Here is an 18,263-nt window from a genome sequence, read left to right as displayed (position 1 = left end):
AAGGTCTGCTGACGCCACATGGTTCTTGGCATAGAGATTATAAATAACACTAGAGGAGGCATTGGTATCGGAAACATCAGTCAAAAAAGGGAGCGCGATAAGGGGGGGGGGGGGCAAATTCAAGTCCCGGATGCTAAGCCAAGCGCTCATTGGTTAGATCAATGGACAGATTGGCTAGATTTAAGGAAAAACAGTGCTTTTTGAAACTGGTTTTACTAATTTAGACATCCTGAAACGATATTTTAGGCAAAAAAACATTTAGAAATAAAAAAACTCGTTAAAAACGACTTATTTTGGCCTCGGACATCGTGAATGAGTGAACATCCGGGACATGGATTTGTCCCCCATTAACGCGCTCCCCAATTAGCCTTTCTCACGATGACGAATATGCCGCCATTTTTGGGGTACTTTTTCAAAAACCGTGAGCTAAGACTTGGTAACGGCGACTGTCTTTAGTTTTAGGCTGAATTTATTCTTCAAATGGTCTGTTTATTCTAAAGAAATTGCTTTTTGATGTTTAAACATAATTTTTAAACCCATTTCAGAAAATTGAAAGTACCCCAAAACGTCATCGTGAGAAAGGCTAATAGCGACCTTAAGCAAGTAGGACGCCAACGCGACGACGACGGCTATCAATACAATGGGTCATTGAAAAGAAATGAATAAATAAAGACCCGTTTTCATGATAGCAAATATCAATGTTAATAGGTGAACCTTTCCCCCAGTCAGTCGACTAGATGCCATCATCAATTATCATAATCTGACTGAAAAAAGTGCTGACTGCTGAGTCAGTGGGTGCTGATACAAAGTAATAAGATTATTGCTGTAATTAAACAGTGTAAAATTTCAATCTTTGATACTGGGCTGTTAAAGCATAGATAATATATTATCTTGTTTGCCGTGTCAAATCCAAAGTCAATTTATCAATTACCATGGCTTATAATTGATTTTTTAGCTTTTTGTACCTTGTGAATAAATCTTAATCAGATCTCCATTTTATTTTTCAGGATGAAGTTATGATGCTATGAAATAACGAAACAGACATTATTTTACTTTTTTTCTTTACCTACAACTTTGTCCATATATACCGTATTTTTTTTACAATTTCTACGAAAGAATGACGCAGTCTGTGCAGTAGCTTGAGCAATGCTTGACACTCACACCAAGGGTTGACTGAAAAATCACAATCGTGCTAAAATATTTATCATTCCTCAACAAATGGCATTGTATTAATAGTAAAATTTCTAGAAATGAACAATTCTATTTAACACAAGGATGCTTGTTTAGAAATTGTTCCACAAACTTTTGTTGATCACCTTGGAGTTCTATAAATGTCCCTCGTGAAACGCCGCCGACGCCCAAACGTTTTCGAAGCTCGACCAGGAGTAACTCTGCATTTCCACTTATATTAGAAACTACAGTCACTTTCTTGCCTTTTGAGCGGTTTTCGTAGGTTATTGGAAGTTTTCCTTTCTTTGTACGGGTTACGGTGTACTCCTGGGATTGTTCTGAGGTTTCGGCTAGTCCCGTATGCTCTTGATTATTGTCTTGTGAATCTTGTGTCTCGGTGCTTGTTGTAATATCTGTCAGATTTTCGCTGGAAAATGAAGTTTTTGCTTCATTTGCAGTCGTTGGTAAGAATTCAGCAAATGTTAACTCAGCTGGTCGACCTTCGTACTCTTCTCTTCCATCACCTGATCTTTTCTTTCCTCTTTTTGGCATATTGGGATTCTTTCACTCCTCTTGAGACGCCATTTTCATTTTTCACGTAAAAATAATATAATTCAATCCTTCAGAAACCACGTTTACGGATTCTACCGGATTTGGCCGTTTGCTTTTCGACGGTGTCCGGTGCCCTCTCCCAAAATGTCTCAACAAAAGAAATGAATCCTCTCTATATCAAGATCTCCTAATCTTCTGTATCGATCATTGTGGTTTTTCACAGTTGTCGAGTATTTTATTGCATTAAGACCGAGTTCTCTAACCAGATTTAATTAACTGAAACGAAAAACGCAGTTGAAGTTGAGAGATGCGCAATGCGCATGTGCTGTAGAAACTTGTTAAAAATTCTGCAGGTTGTAAACAAAATAGTCGAGGAATTCCAAACATACACAAGTCAAAACTGTTAATAATTTCAGCGGAATATACGAAGCGAAAAATGCCTATGAGTTGTGGTCTTCGTTGCTTTCTGAGTTATAGAGAAGCAGGAAGATTGCAAGCACAGTATATAAAGTATAAACGAAATGAGTTAGACTTATTTTTATAAGTCAAGCATTTAAATGGTCTTGGTATGGATGTCAAAGAGTTATTTCGCTGTTGCAGAACGGGCGACATTGAAAAGTTAAGGTATTCCTTTTTGCACAATTGCAGGTTTTTGTGCAACATTTTATCCAGTTTTTTAGCAGTTTTTGCTACAGAATTTTAATTTATTATTCCTAACATAGTAAAGGTCCCTTAAAGTGCCTACATACCCGGATTAGCTGCCAACGTAACTGCAAATATACATATCAGTAGCAGTGTTTACATATGACTATATGAGATCTACCAGACTGGGCTCACTGCCACATTATGCTGCTAAACTATAGTACAGACTAATCTGATGAAGCCTAGAACAAGAACATTCTTTGGTTCACTCACTTCACTGCAAATATTTGTCACTATTTTGTTTTGCATAATCCTACAAATGCACACCATAGTGTAGATAATAAGTGGCTAGGTTAGGAATTAATTGCTAAGGGCCTTAGCCTAAGGGTAGGTTACGAGTCCATGTAATCTGTCCAAAAAGTAGCACACACACCCGGGTTGAAGTTTCAATTTAGCTTGTAATAAAGGATGATGTTGCAATTTTACTGAATTCTATTTAGCATTACCTTCAGCAGCTTTGCACAAATACATAAACATACAGTATTTTTCCAAGGTTATGCATTCTTTTCCAGGTATCTGATTGATGTTAAAGACGTTGAAGTGAATGCCAGAGATAATTGGGACAGTACTCCATTGTAAGAATCATACCCACATACTGAAATTATACCCACACTGGCCACACATGTTGTTTTTTTTGTTCGTTTATTGTTTTAAATGGCTCATTTCTTGCCAGATATTATGCATGTTTGTGTGGACATGAAGACATGGTTGAACTTCTCTTAAAGAATGGTTAGGGATGTTATATTTTGTTGGTAATTTACAATATTATTAATCATATATAGGTGTATCATGTCTAATAATAGAGTTGGGGGTGTTGTTAGAAGTTTTCAGATCCATGCATTGACATAAAGGTGGCCAAGATATTAATCAACACTTAATCCTTAACAACTCCTTAAGACCCTAAACCATCCTGGCTCTCATTTCTTCAAACTACTAATCCTCTAAAACTCATGGATTCAATCCCCCTAATCCTTTTCTATATCCTAGTTCCATAATCCATGATAATTAATTTACCATAAACCTCTTAATCTTCTAATCCTTGATGTCTTAACCCTAACCTTTCTTTATTTTCAAACCTTCTCAGCTCCTAATCCTTGTTAACTTGACCCTAGACCTTCATAGCTCCCAGTTTGTCTCAACTGCCAATCCCATTGATTGACATCAACTTTTTTCACCTCATTGTCAACCTCAAATCCTACTCTAACGCCAGTCTGGTACTTTCTGCTCTGATAGCTTTGGGTGTGGCACATCATATTACGCAGTAATATGTCAGAGTGGCGTATTTCTCTATTAGTCAGAAATATTGGAACATAATTAGTACAGTTCAATTAAAAATTCCCCGCAGTACGTCTTGGAACTTAATTAAAATACGTACCTCAACTTGCCAGGTTCTCGTTGTGAGGCAAACACATTTGATGGTGAACGATGTCTTTATGGGGCCCTAACTGACAACATCAGAAGAATCTTACAACGGTATAACGCTATCAATTCCAATTGCATGAGGCGAGAGTCTTACGACGAGTTTTTACGAAGGTAAATCGAAGGTTTTGTTCTATTGAAAAGGTAATAGGAGGTAATGGGACGGAACTAATGCACCAAGGTAGAACGCAGTCAAGGCCCGGTCATGAGTCAAAGTAGAACGCAGTTATTATGTTATATAAGGTCAGCATCAAGCGAGCATAATCCGCAACGAAAAGTGAAGCACAAAGAATTGATAGCTAATTAACCACGTTCTTTTATTAAACATGATTGTGTCTTGCTTTAAAACAGAGCATTTGAACAAGGAACATTTGGGGACATATTCTTCGTGGTTGGTGGGGAAACAATTCCAGCGCATCGCGTCATTTTAGCAGCCAGGTCCACATATTTTGCAGAAATGCTTCAGACTAAATGGCAAGAAAAAATGGTGTTTTTTCCAACAATGGCGGAGGTGAGCTTTAAGGATAAAATGTGTCAAACTCACTTGATCAGTTTCCTTTGTGAATCTGTTTTTGAATCCTCTACTTCTTATCAGTAATTCCTATATTTGACTGCTTTAGTTCAACCCACAGCAATTTCGAAACATGTTAAAATACTTGTATACAGGTAAGGCTGGTTCACTGCAAAATACTTTATCTCATCGGTTTGGAGATAATTTGTCAACAATTTTACTACAAAGACACGCACGTAATTGTATCACAGGAATGCTGTTGTAATATTAAATACATATATAAGTTTTCAGTGTACTATAATTCGAGACTGATAATCTTTCAAAACAATTCAATGTTTTTATTCATCTCTTCAGGAAAACTGGATGTTCCTTTTGAGGAGTGTGAATCCTATTTCAACCTTGCTCGACAGTTTCACTTCTGGCAATTAATGCAGCTGATCAAATCAAGGTTGGAAAAGGCGAAGACTTTTCATGCGTCAAAGCGTGGTTTTGTACGAGTAACGATGATAAGTATTGATCCAGCGATGGAAGAGAAAAGTCTAAAAGACGATTTTACCAAACTTACTGAAGTTGCGTTACCAGAACCTTTTAGATCACAGGTTAAGTGATAAACCTTTCTTTAAAGAACCATATACCTTTAAGGCTTAACCGATCAGAATAGATACAGGAAAGTTAAACATTTCCATGATGAATATTGATGATTATTTTTGTCTATCACAGCAACTTCCAGAAGTGTCGATGTGTATCTCACAACTATTGGGTAAGTGTTTCATTCAAGTTTACTTGGAATATCTTTTCCCCGTCACACAAAATGAGTGACATTAATGGTCGTTATAAATATTTTTCCTTGTAGGTGATGTTGATTATGAATTTCAAAACTTACAAAATTTCTTATCATTTTCTGATGTTTGTTTCGACGTTCAGAATTATGAGTTTTACTGCAACAAGGTAGAATTTTTATTTATGAGTTAATAGAGATTGTAGAACGAGCAGAGACTGATGATGTAAAATTCTTGTGATTTCAAATTTAATTCTAATCCGATCAACTAATCGCATTCATTTAACGTTTTCTTCCATCTGATTGGCTGAGCTTCTCGTAGGCAAACAAAATAATATATTGTCGTTTTTAACACTTTCTCTTTTATTCATCAGGTATTTTTCTGTCATCGTAGCGATTATTTTAAAGCATTGTTTGAGTTCTCGGAAACTGCTGCCAGTAATCAGGATCTCCAAGAGGATGACTGTCGAATCACTATCAATGACGTCACACCAGACGTATTTTCGATTGTCGTTACTTACTTGTACATTGATGAAGCTGAGGTGAGAATAAAAGACATTTCTTGAAACTTTTCCATGAAAAATCTTTTTCGTAGAATAATTTAAACTCTCTATAACTTTATTTGTTCTTCAAACCTGTTCTTCCTAGAGGCCTATCTCCCAGAAAGAGGTCCTAGGAAGAATGTCAAGGAACCTAAAGTTCTTATTTTTTTTAGATTCCTTGTAATTTCGATGACATTTATAATGTGATTTGTGCAGCGGAGATGTACTTGTTGAAAGGTCTCAAACGACTTTGTGCAAAGGCAATGATTAAAATACTTGATGTAAGTAATGTTGTCGAGGTTGTTCGTATCAGCAGAACGTTCTCCGTGCCAAGATTGGAAAGTGAATGTTGCCGATTTATTGCTGAATATGTAGACGAGGTGAGACTCTGAGATCCTGCTTTATCCCCACTCGAACCCCCCACCTCCTCATAATGACAGTTATTAGCTATTTCGTAGTTTCAATATAGTGATATCGAGATTGACAATGATCATGGGACGAGTTTCTTGCTCACGTCACCAAATTAGTCCCTTGATGCATTTTGTCAGCCCTCCTATTATCAGTCTTAGCCGCAACTTTGGAGTGGTTAATCGATAATGAGTGGCTAATCGATAATGAGTGGCTAATCGATAATGAGTGGCTAATCGATAATGAGTGGCTAATCGATAATAAGTGGCTAATCGATAAAGGACTTTTATAATCATCAGTACCAAATGTTATGATTAGTCTTCTCTAGCTGTACGTATTTTGTTCACTAGATGAAAGACGACCCAGGATTGATTGAGTTGATTGTGGAAGACGCTCAAAGCATAAAAGAAAGACAAGAAACAGATTCCATTCCTCTAGTGGATGACATCCGATCTCATCTCTATAACTCATTGCTTCCAAACAATTTTTGGACACAGAACTCTTCGTCTGAGTGCAGACTTGAAATTCTGGAGAATTTGTTGAAAAGTATCGGCCTTGATTGTTAGGTATTTCGGTTATTAGAGGATGTATATTTTGATTTAGTAGTATCTAGAACGCATTTCCCATGCTTTCCCTTATTACAGGTCTAAAATGTTTTGTTGCGATTACTTTATTCTAGAGGTATGTTTTTTGGTAAGAACTCATTTTAATAGTCTCAGTCCCATATTCAAATGACTTGTTCTGCGTCGGATGAAATTTCAGTTGAGTATACAAACTGATGCGCTAGTATTAAAATTAGCTTGAAGATTAGGATGCGCAGTTCTGTAACCAAGTTTTACGACGTCGAACCAAACTAATTGATTCGCCATCCGTACAAAGCAAGTTAATTGATGTTTCCTCACTTAGATATTTGGATCCGGTGTATTTAGGTTATGTTAATACTTTGTAGCTTGAATTAAATAATCCCAATGAATGTACGCATTTATACATAGAAACAGTGGCTGCGCTAGGAAAGCCCGGGAAGGGGGAGCCAAGGGGGCAGGGGGTTCCCCCTAATTTTGTTGTCTGCCCCCTTTTTCAAAACTGTTACGAAAAAATGTTAAGAAAGTTGTTTATAGTTTCATGCGATGTTCGTTTCACTGATTTTAGTATTCCAGCCCATCTATGCGTATAAGTCCCCCCAAACATCTTTTGACACTGGATGACCCCTCTCCCCATTCAATTAAACCTGGCGGCGCCACTGTGTAGATATAATTGGCTTTTTGATCGTATTTAAAATACGCCAAAACTCCAAAGGCGAAGGCCTAGAAGTTTCTTGCTTTCTTATTTGTTTTTGTATGGTAACTTAATATAATGGTGTAACCTACCTTAGGTACGTAGATAACTAATATATTATATTTAATCACAGGTATTTAACATTAAAAGTGATAAATCATTTTTATCCCACAATTCAAGACGTTTTTTAATTATTTTTCGCGAAATGGTGCACTCAAATCAGGGCTGCCACTCTTTATAACCTAATTTATTTATTTATTTATTTATTTCAAAACTTCATGTACATGAATAACCATGACACATACATAGGCAGGTAACAACAGGGCTATAACACCCTAGCTAAGGCCACCCACCGCTATTTAAAAACGAAAACAGACAGAAAGACAGACGGACAGACAGAAAGAAAGACAGACAGACGGACATGATCTAATTCTAAACATGATCTAACAGCAAGATGAGTCAAGGACGGTTGGAAGAGGTTTCTGATGGTGTTGCAACGTGGACATATCGATCGCCAGGTTGAATTGATGTCAATGTCGTAGATATCTTGAAGAGCGGAAGAGTACGTAGTTTTAAGGATTGCTTTAAAAGTGTTATACACAGGAATTTCTTTTAGAGGTGTAGGTAAAGTGTTCCACAGTCTTGAAGCGCGAACAAAGTAGCTGGTTTGAAAGCATTTAGTCCGAGATTTTGGAACTTGCAGATTTGAAGAGCATGAGTTTCTGAGGTTGTTAGGTGGTAGTGTTGGCAGATAGTTTTGTAAATCAATGTCATATTTTCCATAAACACATCCATGTAGAAAGAGTAAGCCCTTGATTTCATGCCAGTACGAGAGAGGAAGCAGATTTGTCCGGGTTAAACGTTCTTGATATAGAACAGATATAATTCACCTATAGAGGGCCCTAAAATCCTCTATGTTCCCCTATACACCTCAAAAAAAGGTGCGGTACACATGTACTTGGCTACCTTGCTGGGATCGAAATCATCGAATATACTGGAGTATGGATAGTATTGCTGAGGCAAGTATACCAGAATAAGGTATATTCAACTTTGGTCAGGTCGAATACACCGGAATATGGTGTATTCGACTTTTTAAGGTCCAATATACCAGAATATGGTATAATTGATCTTGGTGAGTTCGAATATACCGGAATATGGTATATTCAACTTTGGTAAGGTCGAATATACAGGAATGTGGTATAATCAACCTCAATACATTAGAGCTACGCAAGTTGAAGTAATGTAGGTTGAATGAAAGTCATCAATAATAGCGGGCTCTGGAGTTGGAAATTAAAATTTAAAAGATGGCGGCTGCCGCAAGCAGTGGGGAAAAATTACAGAATTGTTCAAACGAGAAAAATGGATCAAAAAAATCTCCAAATAATAATTTCGAGCGAAAAGAGAATTGCAAAGACCTACTGAAGGTGTGTCCAGAACGGGGTGGGTGAAAGATGTTCTATTTTTACATATTGTATAACATTTATGGCAAAAAGTTCGCCAAATGCGCTACTAAGATAAGATTATGTATATTAATAGGATTGGACAAGTATTTACTGGAGAAGAATAAACAAATAAATGCACAACGCAAGACATATAAACCATCTGCCTGTCCAGGTATGTAGCTGAAAGTTTCTGTTATAAAAATCGTAAAATTCTATATTTTCCACTTCAAAAGTTGTAACATTGTTACACTACTAAATACACTTTCATTTAGTGGTGGCCCTAGTTTCATCTTGGGTAGCTTTGGCTGTCTTTTGATTTTTCTTTTTTACCAGTCGTAAATATTTACATTTTTGAGCCATTGTTGCCTTGATTGCTTTTGATGCAACACCAGGGAACTTTTTTTGAACATTATCTGAAAGAAATATTTCAGTACAATGAAAATTAGTATAGTATTAGATGGAATAAATTAACTGAGGACAACTACGTGTAGTTTGGGAAAACCCTCAAAGCAGGTATAATGAATCTGAAGATGGAATAATGCAGTTCTAGTTACACTAACTAACTTTTTCTAATGCAGTTCTAGTTACACTGCTAAAAATGCTCACATTGTTCCTGGTTGATGAAATAATGTGGTGCTGCATTCCTAAACATGGTTGTTATCAACTTACAGCAACTTTTTATAGGCTGCAACTTAATAACAACCATGTTTGCAGGGTGCAGGACCCAAAATAGCTACAAGGGCCTGCCTACCAATAATATAATGAACAATCTTTTCATCAAGTGCTGGGCGTGAATGTCGTCCTTCCTTTCCTGATCCTGTGACACTGGATTCTCTAAGTACTTCTTTGTCAAAAAAATGAGTCATCATAGCTAATGTCATTTTTCTGAAAGTCCCAGCATATGTAACCTCCAGTGGTATTGAATTGTTAATTTTATCCTAAAACCACAGATATCAATAACAACAATAATTCTAAACATTTTTGCATCAATGAAAAAATGTAGGTATTGTAACTCTTTCCTAAGACTATACTGCTATGAACCCACCTGTTCTGAAACTATGTTGCCATTGTTTTCTGGACAATTGCAAAGTGGCACAATCTTTAAACTTTCTGCCAAGGGTATTTTAGCTGTTGATGTATCATATACTTCTGAAGTTGACATACCAGGTAAGGTCAGGGCAAGGGTACTATCTGGTGTTGATGGTTGGTTCAGACCTTCAGCGTTTGAATGTACACTAGTTATGGCTGGTGAACTAATCATTGGTGTTGATATTAACATGCTGTTTGGAGGGCAAGTGAAAATTGGAGATATTTCCTGTGTTTGTAATGATGTTAGAGCAGAAGTACATGAAGTATTTGATATGTTTGTGAAGGTTGTATTAGTAATGGAATTTGTGGTGGATGGTAGATCTTTAGCTGTAATAGTTGGTTCTGGGAGTATTGTGTCTTCTACAATGTTACCAGAAGACTGATTATTACAACTTGCACACATTCTCAATTGTGTGATAACTCCACTTGATTGCATTGCATTTTTTAGTAACACAGGAAGTCCTAGAAAATTAAGCAATAACACAGTCAACAACAGAGCTATGTTTTTATCTCATTTCCCATTTGATTTAAAATCTTCCCAAAAAACTTACGCTTCTGTAATGTTTGGTTCAAGTTTTGTAACTCTTTAACCTTTGCTTTTTCTAATGACAATTCCTTTGAAAGCGTTGATACTTTCTGCCTCAATTCGGCAACAGAAGATGAATCATTTTTCTCATTGAACTCAGTTAGACCTTCATCATCTAATCTTGGTCTTTTTGACGAATATGACACAAGTGGCAACTCATCATCTTCAATAAATTCATTGTCTTCAGCCAGCAATAAGTTTTGATGTTCTTCAATTACTTTTCTATCATCTACAGTAAAGGATTGCTTTCAGTGTGCATTTTCGGAAATTGAAACTTGTATTGACCTGACCATACAAGGTTACTCAAATAATTGGTAGTGATTGTCATGTCTGAGCATGGATTTTTATTAAGAAAATTAAGAAATTGAAAAATACCACATAGTGAAAAACCAGTTGTGGACTTTCCATCTTTCTAGTTCCCACTCTTGCAAGTAGATCTAATGCAAGGGGAACCAGGAATCACCCTAACCTTCCAGAGGGAAAGCAAGGGTCATGAAAGGGGGAGGAGGGGCTGAGTGGCATGTCTTAAAATTTTTTAAAAATGGAATTGCATAGATGAGGAAAACTGGAGAACCTCCTTAAATGGTCTGAAATTTAAGACGTGAATTTAAAATTTAAAATCTAAACAATATTGCACAAAAAGCTCAAAAAAAAACTTAGGGCTGTTTTCTATGCTTGCCATACCTATGCGCACGTAAAATCATTTAAATGATACTTATGAAATCAGCGATTAAATAGATGCATAGGACTGGATTCTGTTGATGATTTGGTTTGTTTTTTCTGGCATAAAATTAATCATACAACAACCTAAATAGCTTTTAAGCTTTTACGTGCGTGTAGTCGTGTACGTAGGTGCAAAAAACGCGACAGTGAAAAGCAGCGCTTAATGTTTTTTCTCTATTATTAAAAACACTCACCACTAACACAGGCTATGCGCCCAAGTTTTCCTTTATTTTTGGCGACTGATACTTCGCCCCGTTGAACGGTAACAAACGAAATGATGCCCTCCTTTGTGAAATCATAGAGCATGCTTTTATCTCGCACATAGTTTTCGGTTAAAATACTGGTTTTAATATTTCCCGCACTCCATTGAACTAGAACGTATTTCATTGCCACAAGATGATGTAAAATGTATGTTGAAAAATCAAATATTCGCAAATATCGTGGTGTTTTGATGTCGGGAATCTTGTTTTCACATCGCAAGCCACACAAAAGAAGCATGTGTGAGCCTGCTGTGACTATAATCGTGTCAGCAGCGGTGTGAAATACTTCGTGTTGTTTAACATTTCAGAACCATTTTGTATTATTTGAAGGTGTAAATGTAATTAAAAATTTCTCAAAAGTTTCTCTCTATTTCGCTCTATTTCTTTAGTAGAAATCTGTTTCGGCTGTCATCTCATTCAATTACTTTTTAGTTTTTTTAGTTTTCAAAAAGCACATTTTATACTGACAATATATTTTCTAGTTCTGCAGCAAGTGAAAGATTTTCTACCAATCATGAAGCAAGCACAAGAAGAACTTTCACTAGAGGATCACGGCACCATAGAAGACGTTGAAGATGGTGAACCATGTATAAATATGGTAATTTCTGATTTGATTTTGCACCACAACCATGTTCTCCCATCCTGGGAGAAAATAGATCTCCCTCGTTCTTCAATCCCGAACTAAAGACCTTGTCAGGTCGTGAGACGTCACATTGATGTATAGATACCCACGTTTAATATAATCTTCGATATACGTGAAATTCAAAATGAGTATATTTCATGTTATATTCGTGTTCCTTTTTTGACCGTGCCTTGTTGGAAATTCATACGTGGCTTTACTATCGTATTTTTGCATATTTTTTAAGGACCTACAATTGGTGGAACTTGACGATACTTCATCTGACAGTTACTCCAGTGATGAGAATATAGACACTAATGTTGGTGAGATCAATGAAAATAACTTAATGTTGAAAAAAACTGATAAGATTAAGAAACCTTTGATTGAAGACATAACGTAATGTCTCCGTAATGCTTGGTTAGTTGGTTGGTTATCTATCCATGATATATATGTACACAAAAAAATAAGCAGAATTACAGTAAAATTCATAATATACTTCGCCATAATCGTGCTGTTTAAAATCCACACTAAAATTGAATCCCAGATAGGCCAGGAGTGCTCAACGTTGGGGAGTTGGGAATCTCGATCGGAGAAGGAAATAGTACTAGGAATTCCCATCCGGTATTCCGAACTTTCTAATGGAAACTCTTTGTACCATTCGGTATTCGCTTTTCCCACCGGAATTTCTGATTTCCCAAGGTAAATGGTAAGCACTCCAGACGTACGTATGCGTCCAGTGTCCAGTCTATATCACAGTTTGCGGCGCACAAATCAAAATGGTGCCATGGTATGGTCACATGAAACTGTATGGTAAAACCATCACCTAAGGTTAACTGTTGCTATTTGATGGTTGCAACTTGTGTAACGATTTCGCACTAAGAATTAGAATAACTTTGAGTCACGCGTCCATGTTATGAAATTGTAGACAAGACAGGTATAAGCAGAACATCTATTACTAATTCACATCTACCAAAAGACTGGAATACCACTGAAATACGTAAACTACTGCTTTCCTGCTGTTCAACCAACATAAAGTATTATATACACGCTGACTTGCTCGCAGGCGCGTACATTAAAAATATGACATGTATTGATATGAAATAGAAACTTCACTTACTATGTGATAATGCCGGGTCCTCGTTGAAATTGAGAATTCGCCATTTCGTTGGCATTTTCGCTAAATATTATGGAGCTTCATCAAATGCTGGCAGTGCTGTTCGTTTTTGGTGGATGCATTGCGAATAGTATGTTTTTAGAGGCTATAGTACGGTAAGAAATCTAAACAGTCTTGTATTGTTTTCATTTGAGGCATGCATGAATCAATTTCCAATATTTCCGTTTTTACTATATTCGGTAATAAACATAAAAGGAGGTTTATTGTTGTACTTAAAATTTTTATAATATTATAATACTTTTTAAAACTTTCAGTTAGATTTTGGGCAAAATTAAGCCAGGGAGAAGCATTATTAATGAAACAGTGACAGTGAATGTGTAATTTGATATCTGATAGTTCAGGGAGCCAATCATTGATTGACAAATTTACATTCCAAGAAAAATTGAATATCAACTTGCTGTGTATGTAAACATGAGTATTAACTTGCTGTATGAAACCTTGATTTTTACCAAATGCAATTTCATTGAGGATAACTTCTAAAGGCTTTGGAACTTTCATAGTCCAGTACAATTTAAGTAATTTTTTTGTATATTTTATATAATAATGAGGGTATAATTCTTTTCTTTACAGAGAGGTTCCAAGCTCTGGAAATATTATCACATTTTTGCAATTTTTTTTTATTGCCATTCATGGTTTTTTCTCCACAACAAAATGTCTGACTGTAAAACCAGTCATTCCTATCAGGTGAGGAGAATTTTCCCATTGTTTTTTACCATAAAGAGCATGTTCTATATTTGTTATTTCTAAATACTCAAGTTGACTCCCAATATTGGACCTATTCAACAGGTTATGGTCTATGTGTTTATGTAATGAATTAAAACCAATCTTTTTTTTTAGATGTTATGGTACAATGGTCTCATATTTCATTGTTGTCAGTCTATTAAATAATATTGCACCAAATTTTCACATTCCAATGCCATTGCACATGATATTCAGATCGGTATGTTTATAGGCAGTGTATATAGAAAATGTTCTTTCACATTTTGATGTAAGGAACTTCATTCTATATTTTGCTTCCCCCAGGGTTCCTTGGTGTCCAGTTTAATTTTAGGAATAATAATTTTAGAAAAAAGGTAAGTTAAAATACATACTCTTTCTGTTTGGGATTGGCTACCCTTTTATAACCAAATATTTTCATTTCTTTGTAGTTATAAGATTACCACATATTTATCTGTGGTCATGATTACAATAGGAATTTCAATTGCTACAATAGTTTCTGCAAAGAATTTAGTAAGTTGCATTGTTACTTCTGCACTTTTTCTGGAAACTTTATTGATCAACGTTTAATTTTGTAGGATAGTGGTAATCTAGTAGGATCATCTGGGGATAGTGCAGTTGATGTCATGTGGATGGGAGTGGGTAAGTTGGGCTATATAAGCTATTGAAACATCCAGACAGCCTATGGTAATACATAATAGTAATGACATTATTTTCATATTGTTCACCTATGATTTTTGTATCAATTCATGTATGTTTTACCTGTATAGGTGTAACAATTCTTATTATATCTTTGGTGACAACATCAAGACTTGGAATTTATCAGGTTAGAACAGTGGTCACCAGGTATTACAAAAACTAAATGATTAATTCACTTTAATTCATCCACAAAATTATAATTATTTAGGAAGTTCTTTACAAAGAATATGGGAAGCACCCAAATGAAGCATTGTTCTATTCTGTAAGTTTGACTTTTGGCAACACTTACAAAAAATAATTTTTGGTTCTTTATTTCCTCATTATTCATATCCTTAATTATTTCAGCATTGCTTACCTTTGCCAGTCTTTTTGCTGCTAGTTGGAGATATTTACAGACATATCATATTGTATAATGCATCAGGTATGTGAAATAGTTTATTAATCGTGTGGAAGGTGCAATATTTTATTTCACCAAGGTCTTGTCTAAACTTTTTTATTTTGTCAGATTACTTAGTGTTCCAAGGCATCACCATAAACATCCCGAGGCTTTGGTTCTACATTATTGGTAATTGTGTGACCCAATTCATATGTATTCGAAGTGTGTTTGTGCTAACAACAGAGTTTACATCTCTTTCTGTAACCTTGGTTGTGACTCTACGGAAGTTTATCAGTATTATGGTGTCTGTGTTTTTCTTCAAAAATTCTTTCACAATATACCATTGGATCGCTACTGCCCTGGTCTTCAGTGGTACATTTATGTTTTTGGACCTTCATAATCGCTTGTTGCAAATTTGGACATCAGAGACGAAAGATGAGAAGAAAACTCAATAGATGGTTCTTCGTTGGTGGAAAATGTAGTATTGTATATAAAACCATTGGTGGTGCCCTTGGAGTCGAATCATTGTCTTGGAATCATTGAATGTAGTAATTTGTTGTTTCTATACATAATTAAACTTGAACTAACAAATCATCTGGGTTCGTAGATTAGCTGAATAATTAAGCCAAATACCAGCCCTTTGTTTTCTTTCTCTGGTCTTTTATTTTCATAATGGCACAGATGGAGACTAGGCCTAATTATTCAGCTAATCTGTCAACCTTGCAGTCTCCCTTGCAGTCTGTTTGTGGCTATTACTAACCCAACAGATAGTTTTAAATTATGTTCAGTTTGATCAACTTTGAACATATTGCACTTTCAACATTATAGCACAAACTAGTATACTACACACAAAGCATTTTATCTACACACCTGATGGGTCTTAAAGACACTTAATAATAATAAATGTGCAAAATAAATTTTTACCAAACCCCAGAAAGTGGTTGATGGTTAACATTACACTACAAAAATGTTGTATTTTGGGCCCAGCGTACATGTGTTCTAGGAACAAAACCTCGCTGTCTGGTTCTGGCTGAATAAACCCAAATCCATGTCAATCTATCAAGATTTTTATCATCAGTGAATAGTTGTTCTCCTTCATGTACTGTTAGCTCGTATTGCCCTTGAGCAACAAAGTTTCTGATTGCATTTAATTGTTTAACACCACATTTCATATTTTCCCCATCACCAAGAAAAGCAGGAAGAGATAAATGCGAGTCTTCTTTGTTTGTCTGTTTGTTCAAATGGTTTGATTCTGAAGAAGAAATTTTATATTATTGCACTATTATTGAAATTCTGAATACAAAGATTATCTGTTTGTCAAAAATATCAGCAGTCGGTTGATCCAATAGTACATTTAAAACTTACCAAGATGTGTTGTGGCTGGGTGATACTGCAGATATTCCTTAGGGGTAAACCCTTCTCGTCCATCTTTAGTCTTGACCCAGTACCAATCAGCATCATCTTTATTCAGTACCACAACCCTCTCTCCTTGCTTTACACTTACATCATCTTCTTGGACAGCCTCAAAATCAAACAATACTGAATATTGGCCATGATTTCTTTTAACAAACTCCTGGTATGATTCGCTGTTGAGAGTCTGAACACTTGCACTGTCACTGTTGTTCTCTGTGAGAAAGTAAAGAAAATTAGGTGAAAACAATAATAATACAATAACAACAATAATACCTATATGCATAATATTTCATTCAAAGCAATTCAACTGATCAATAGGTGTTGATGGATGTTACCTATAGCATTGACTTGGTGTGACTCTGGCATAAAATGTTTCCCATACTCTGGTTTTATGGTTGACTTGTCAACAGGCAAACAGTAGGTGTATGGTATAAATCCTTCATAACCATTTTCTGCTACTACAAACCGCCACTCATTCTCTTGATACAGAGCTTTCACCACTTGTCCTCGTTTCACTTCGAGTTCATCTTCCACACATGGAGTAAAGTCTTGAACTACAATCATTTTGGTTGGTTCAAATTCCACTTCTTTAATCAGTTCCTGGCTGGTTTCACTGTTGTCTTGTGTGCCACCTTTAATTCAAGACGGTGTTAAAGTATTTCCCAATGTACAGTTCTAAATTACTTGAAAACATGTACAATACATGTGATGATATGTTCAGCAACAGTTATATATATTTTCAAAAACATTCTTATTTTTGTTTAAACTTACGTTTACGTCGCCTGTGGCTGAGAAAGCCCGTTGGACACAGGAAAGCCATTGAGGAGTATTGTATGAAATATTGCTAAATTCTCGGGGATTGTCTCTTTAGAGAGAAAAACGGCATCTTAGTGATTTTACTGCACTTTGAAATTTCTATTTGTTTACATTTGTTAAATAATTGCGCAATTTTAGAACCACAGCAACCCAGGACAAATGTGTGATCTGCGCACATGCGCGCAACGCATGCTAATCACTGATATAACCATATGCATATAACGGTGATGCGATGCCAAAAAGCATATGCAAAAAGGGACTGTATCACTGGTCATTATTGCTCCGTTCCATTTTGTAATTACCCGTTTGAAGTATACCGGGTAACTGACCTTATACAATGGTTCTATGATAGTTCACGCTCAAAAAAATGTAGAAAAGGGTAATAGTTCCTTTGATGCCTCGCAGCTTCAATCGATCACTCTTAAAAGGCTTTACGGCAATACAAAGACTCCAACTGAAAATACGCGTTTTCAGTAGCAATTAATGCGCGTCATAGTGATTCAATCGCGCGTGCTCTCCCGGAGAGATGGCGCAAAGTGTAATGTAGAAAAAAAACACTAAATATAAAAAAATGGTCTATTCGAGGGCATGAATTGCGTACTAAATATGACTGAAGGAGAAGTAACCATTTAATAATGTTGAGAGATGGTTATAACGTACAATTTGAAGGCACAATTGTACAGACGTCACAAGAACCGTCGTTAATAAGGGAAAACCATATTCAACGTGATCAGGGATGGTCATGGGTTGTTTTATTTGCTGCATTTTTAACGTTGTTTATAACCAATGGAATGCACGCCTCGTTTGGAATCTTGTACGCCGAACTTATCTCTCATTTTGATTCAGGACGTGAAGAAACAGGTAGGATTAACATAGCTGTTTTATCATGAAACAGTTTCAGTCTGTTACCAGGAGAAATCTGTTTTTTAGTCAATGAGTCCATTCAACGTGAAATAGTTTCTTGAACTTTGTTCATTTCACAACGTGTAGCA

The 18,263-nt window shown here is 36.0% G+C and overlaps 6 protein-coding genes across 7 annotated transcripts; 3 read left to right on the top strand and 3 right to left on the bottom strand.

Moving 5' to 3' along the window:
- Positions 1-1,007: 1,007 nt before the first annotated feature.
- On the bottom strand, positions 1,008-1,778 carry LOC114521870. Its single transcript, XM_028542441.1, has one exon. The coding sequence runs from the start codon at positions 1,720-1,722 to the stop codon at positions 1,261-1,263; it is 462 nt and encodes a 153-aa protein (XP_028398242.1). The 5' UTR covers positions 1,723-1,778; the 3' UTR covers positions 1,008-1,260.
- An 83-nt stretch (positions 1,779-1,861) lies between these two features.
- On the top strand, positions 1,862-7,523 carry LOC114522000 (ankyrin repeat and BTB/POZ domain-containing protein 1-like). Of its 2 annotated transcripts, XM_028542592.1 has the most exons (12): positions 1,862-2,346; positions 2,937-2,999; positions 3,098-3,153; positions 3,813-3,957; positions 4,195-4,354; positions 4,464-4,509; positions 4,709-4,953; positions 5,075-5,114; positions 5,208-5,302; positions 5,507-5,674; positions 5,848-6,054; positions 6,433-7,523. In XM_028542592.1, exons 1-12 carry the CDS (start codon positions 2,291-2,293, stop codon positions 6,646-6,648), a joined length of 1,497 nt encoding a protein of 498 aa, XP_028398393.1. In that variant the 5' UTR covers positions 1,862-2,290; the 3' UTR covers positions 6,649-7,523. The 2 variants fall into 2 exon arrangements, with proteins under 2 accessions (XP_028398393.1, XP_028398394.1); XM_028542593.1 differs by lacking the exons at positions 1,862-2,346; positions 2,937-2,999 and having other exon boundaries at positions 3,098-3,176.
- A 1,138-nt stretch (positions 7,524-8,661) lies between these two features.
- On the top strand, positions 8,662-12,664 carry LOC114521919. The gene is made up of 4 exons (XM_028542493.1): positions 8,662-8,797; positions 8,894-8,971; positions 11,940-12,055; positions 12,324-12,664. Exons 1-4 carry the CDS (start codon positions 8,662-8,664, stop codon positions 12,474-12,476), a joined length of 483 nt encoding a protein of 160 aa, XP_028398294.1. The 3' UTR covers positions 12,477-12,664.
- LOC114521811 lies at positions 8,893-11,793 on the bottom strand. The gene is made up of 5 exons (XM_028542352.1): positions 11,392-11,793; positions 10,440-10,703; positions 9,845-10,350; positions 9,551-9,737; positions 8,893-9,212 (listed from the first exon to the last, which is right to left on the bottom strand). The coding sequence occupies exons 1-5, from the start codon at positions 11,693-11,695 to the stop codon at positions 9,064-9,066; spliced, it is 1,410 nt and encodes a 469-aa protein (XP_028398153.1). The 5' UTR covers positions 11,696-11,793; the 3' UTR covers positions 8,893-9,063.
- A 481-nt stretch (positions 12,665-13,145) lies between the features above and the next one.
- Positions 13,146-15,520, top strand: LOC114521997 (UDP-xylose and UDP-N-acetylglucosamine transporter-like). Its single transcript, XM_028542589.1, has 10 exons — positions 13,146-13,345; positions 13,821-13,934; positions 14,088-14,190; positions 14,274-14,323; positions 14,399-14,480; positions 14,546-14,609; positions 14,738-14,793; positions 14,875-14,928; positions 15,012-15,087; positions 15,172-15,520. The coding sequence occupies exons 1-10, from the start codon at positions 13,263-13,265 to the stop codon at positions 15,495-15,497; spliced, it is 1,008 nt and encodes a 335-aa protein (XP_028398390.1). The 5' UTR covers positions 13,146-13,262; the 3' UTR covers positions 15,498-15,520.
- Positions 15,521-15,964: 444 nt separating this feature from the next.
- LOC114521998 (SH3 domain-containing protein Dlish-like) lies at positions 15,965-17,364 on the bottom strand. Its single transcript, XM_028542590.1, has 4 exons — positions 17,227-17,364; positions 16,791-17,087; positions 16,408-16,668; positions 15,965-16,294 (listed from the first exon to the last, which is right to left on the bottom strand). The coding sequence occupies exons 1-4, from the start codon at positions 17,273-17,275 to the stop codon at positions 16,002-16,004; spliced, it is 900 nt and encodes a 299-aa protein (XP_028398391.1). The 5' UTR covers positions 17,276-17,364; the 3' UTR covers positions 15,965-16,001.
- Between the last annotated feature and the right edge of the window lie 899 nt (positions 17,365-18,263).

This window comes from Dendronephthya gigantea, unplaced genomic scaffold, assembly GCF_004324835.1.
Source record: "Dendronephthya gigantea isolate DGI-Jeju-01 unplaced genomic scaffold, DenGig_1.0 000021F, whole genome shotgun sequence".
Lineage (NCBI taxonomy): Eukaryota > Metazoa > Cnidaria > Anthozoa > Malacalcyonacea > Nephtheidae > Dendronephthya > Dendronephthya gigantea.
This window is presented reverse-complemented; position numbering and strand designations above follow the sequence as displayed.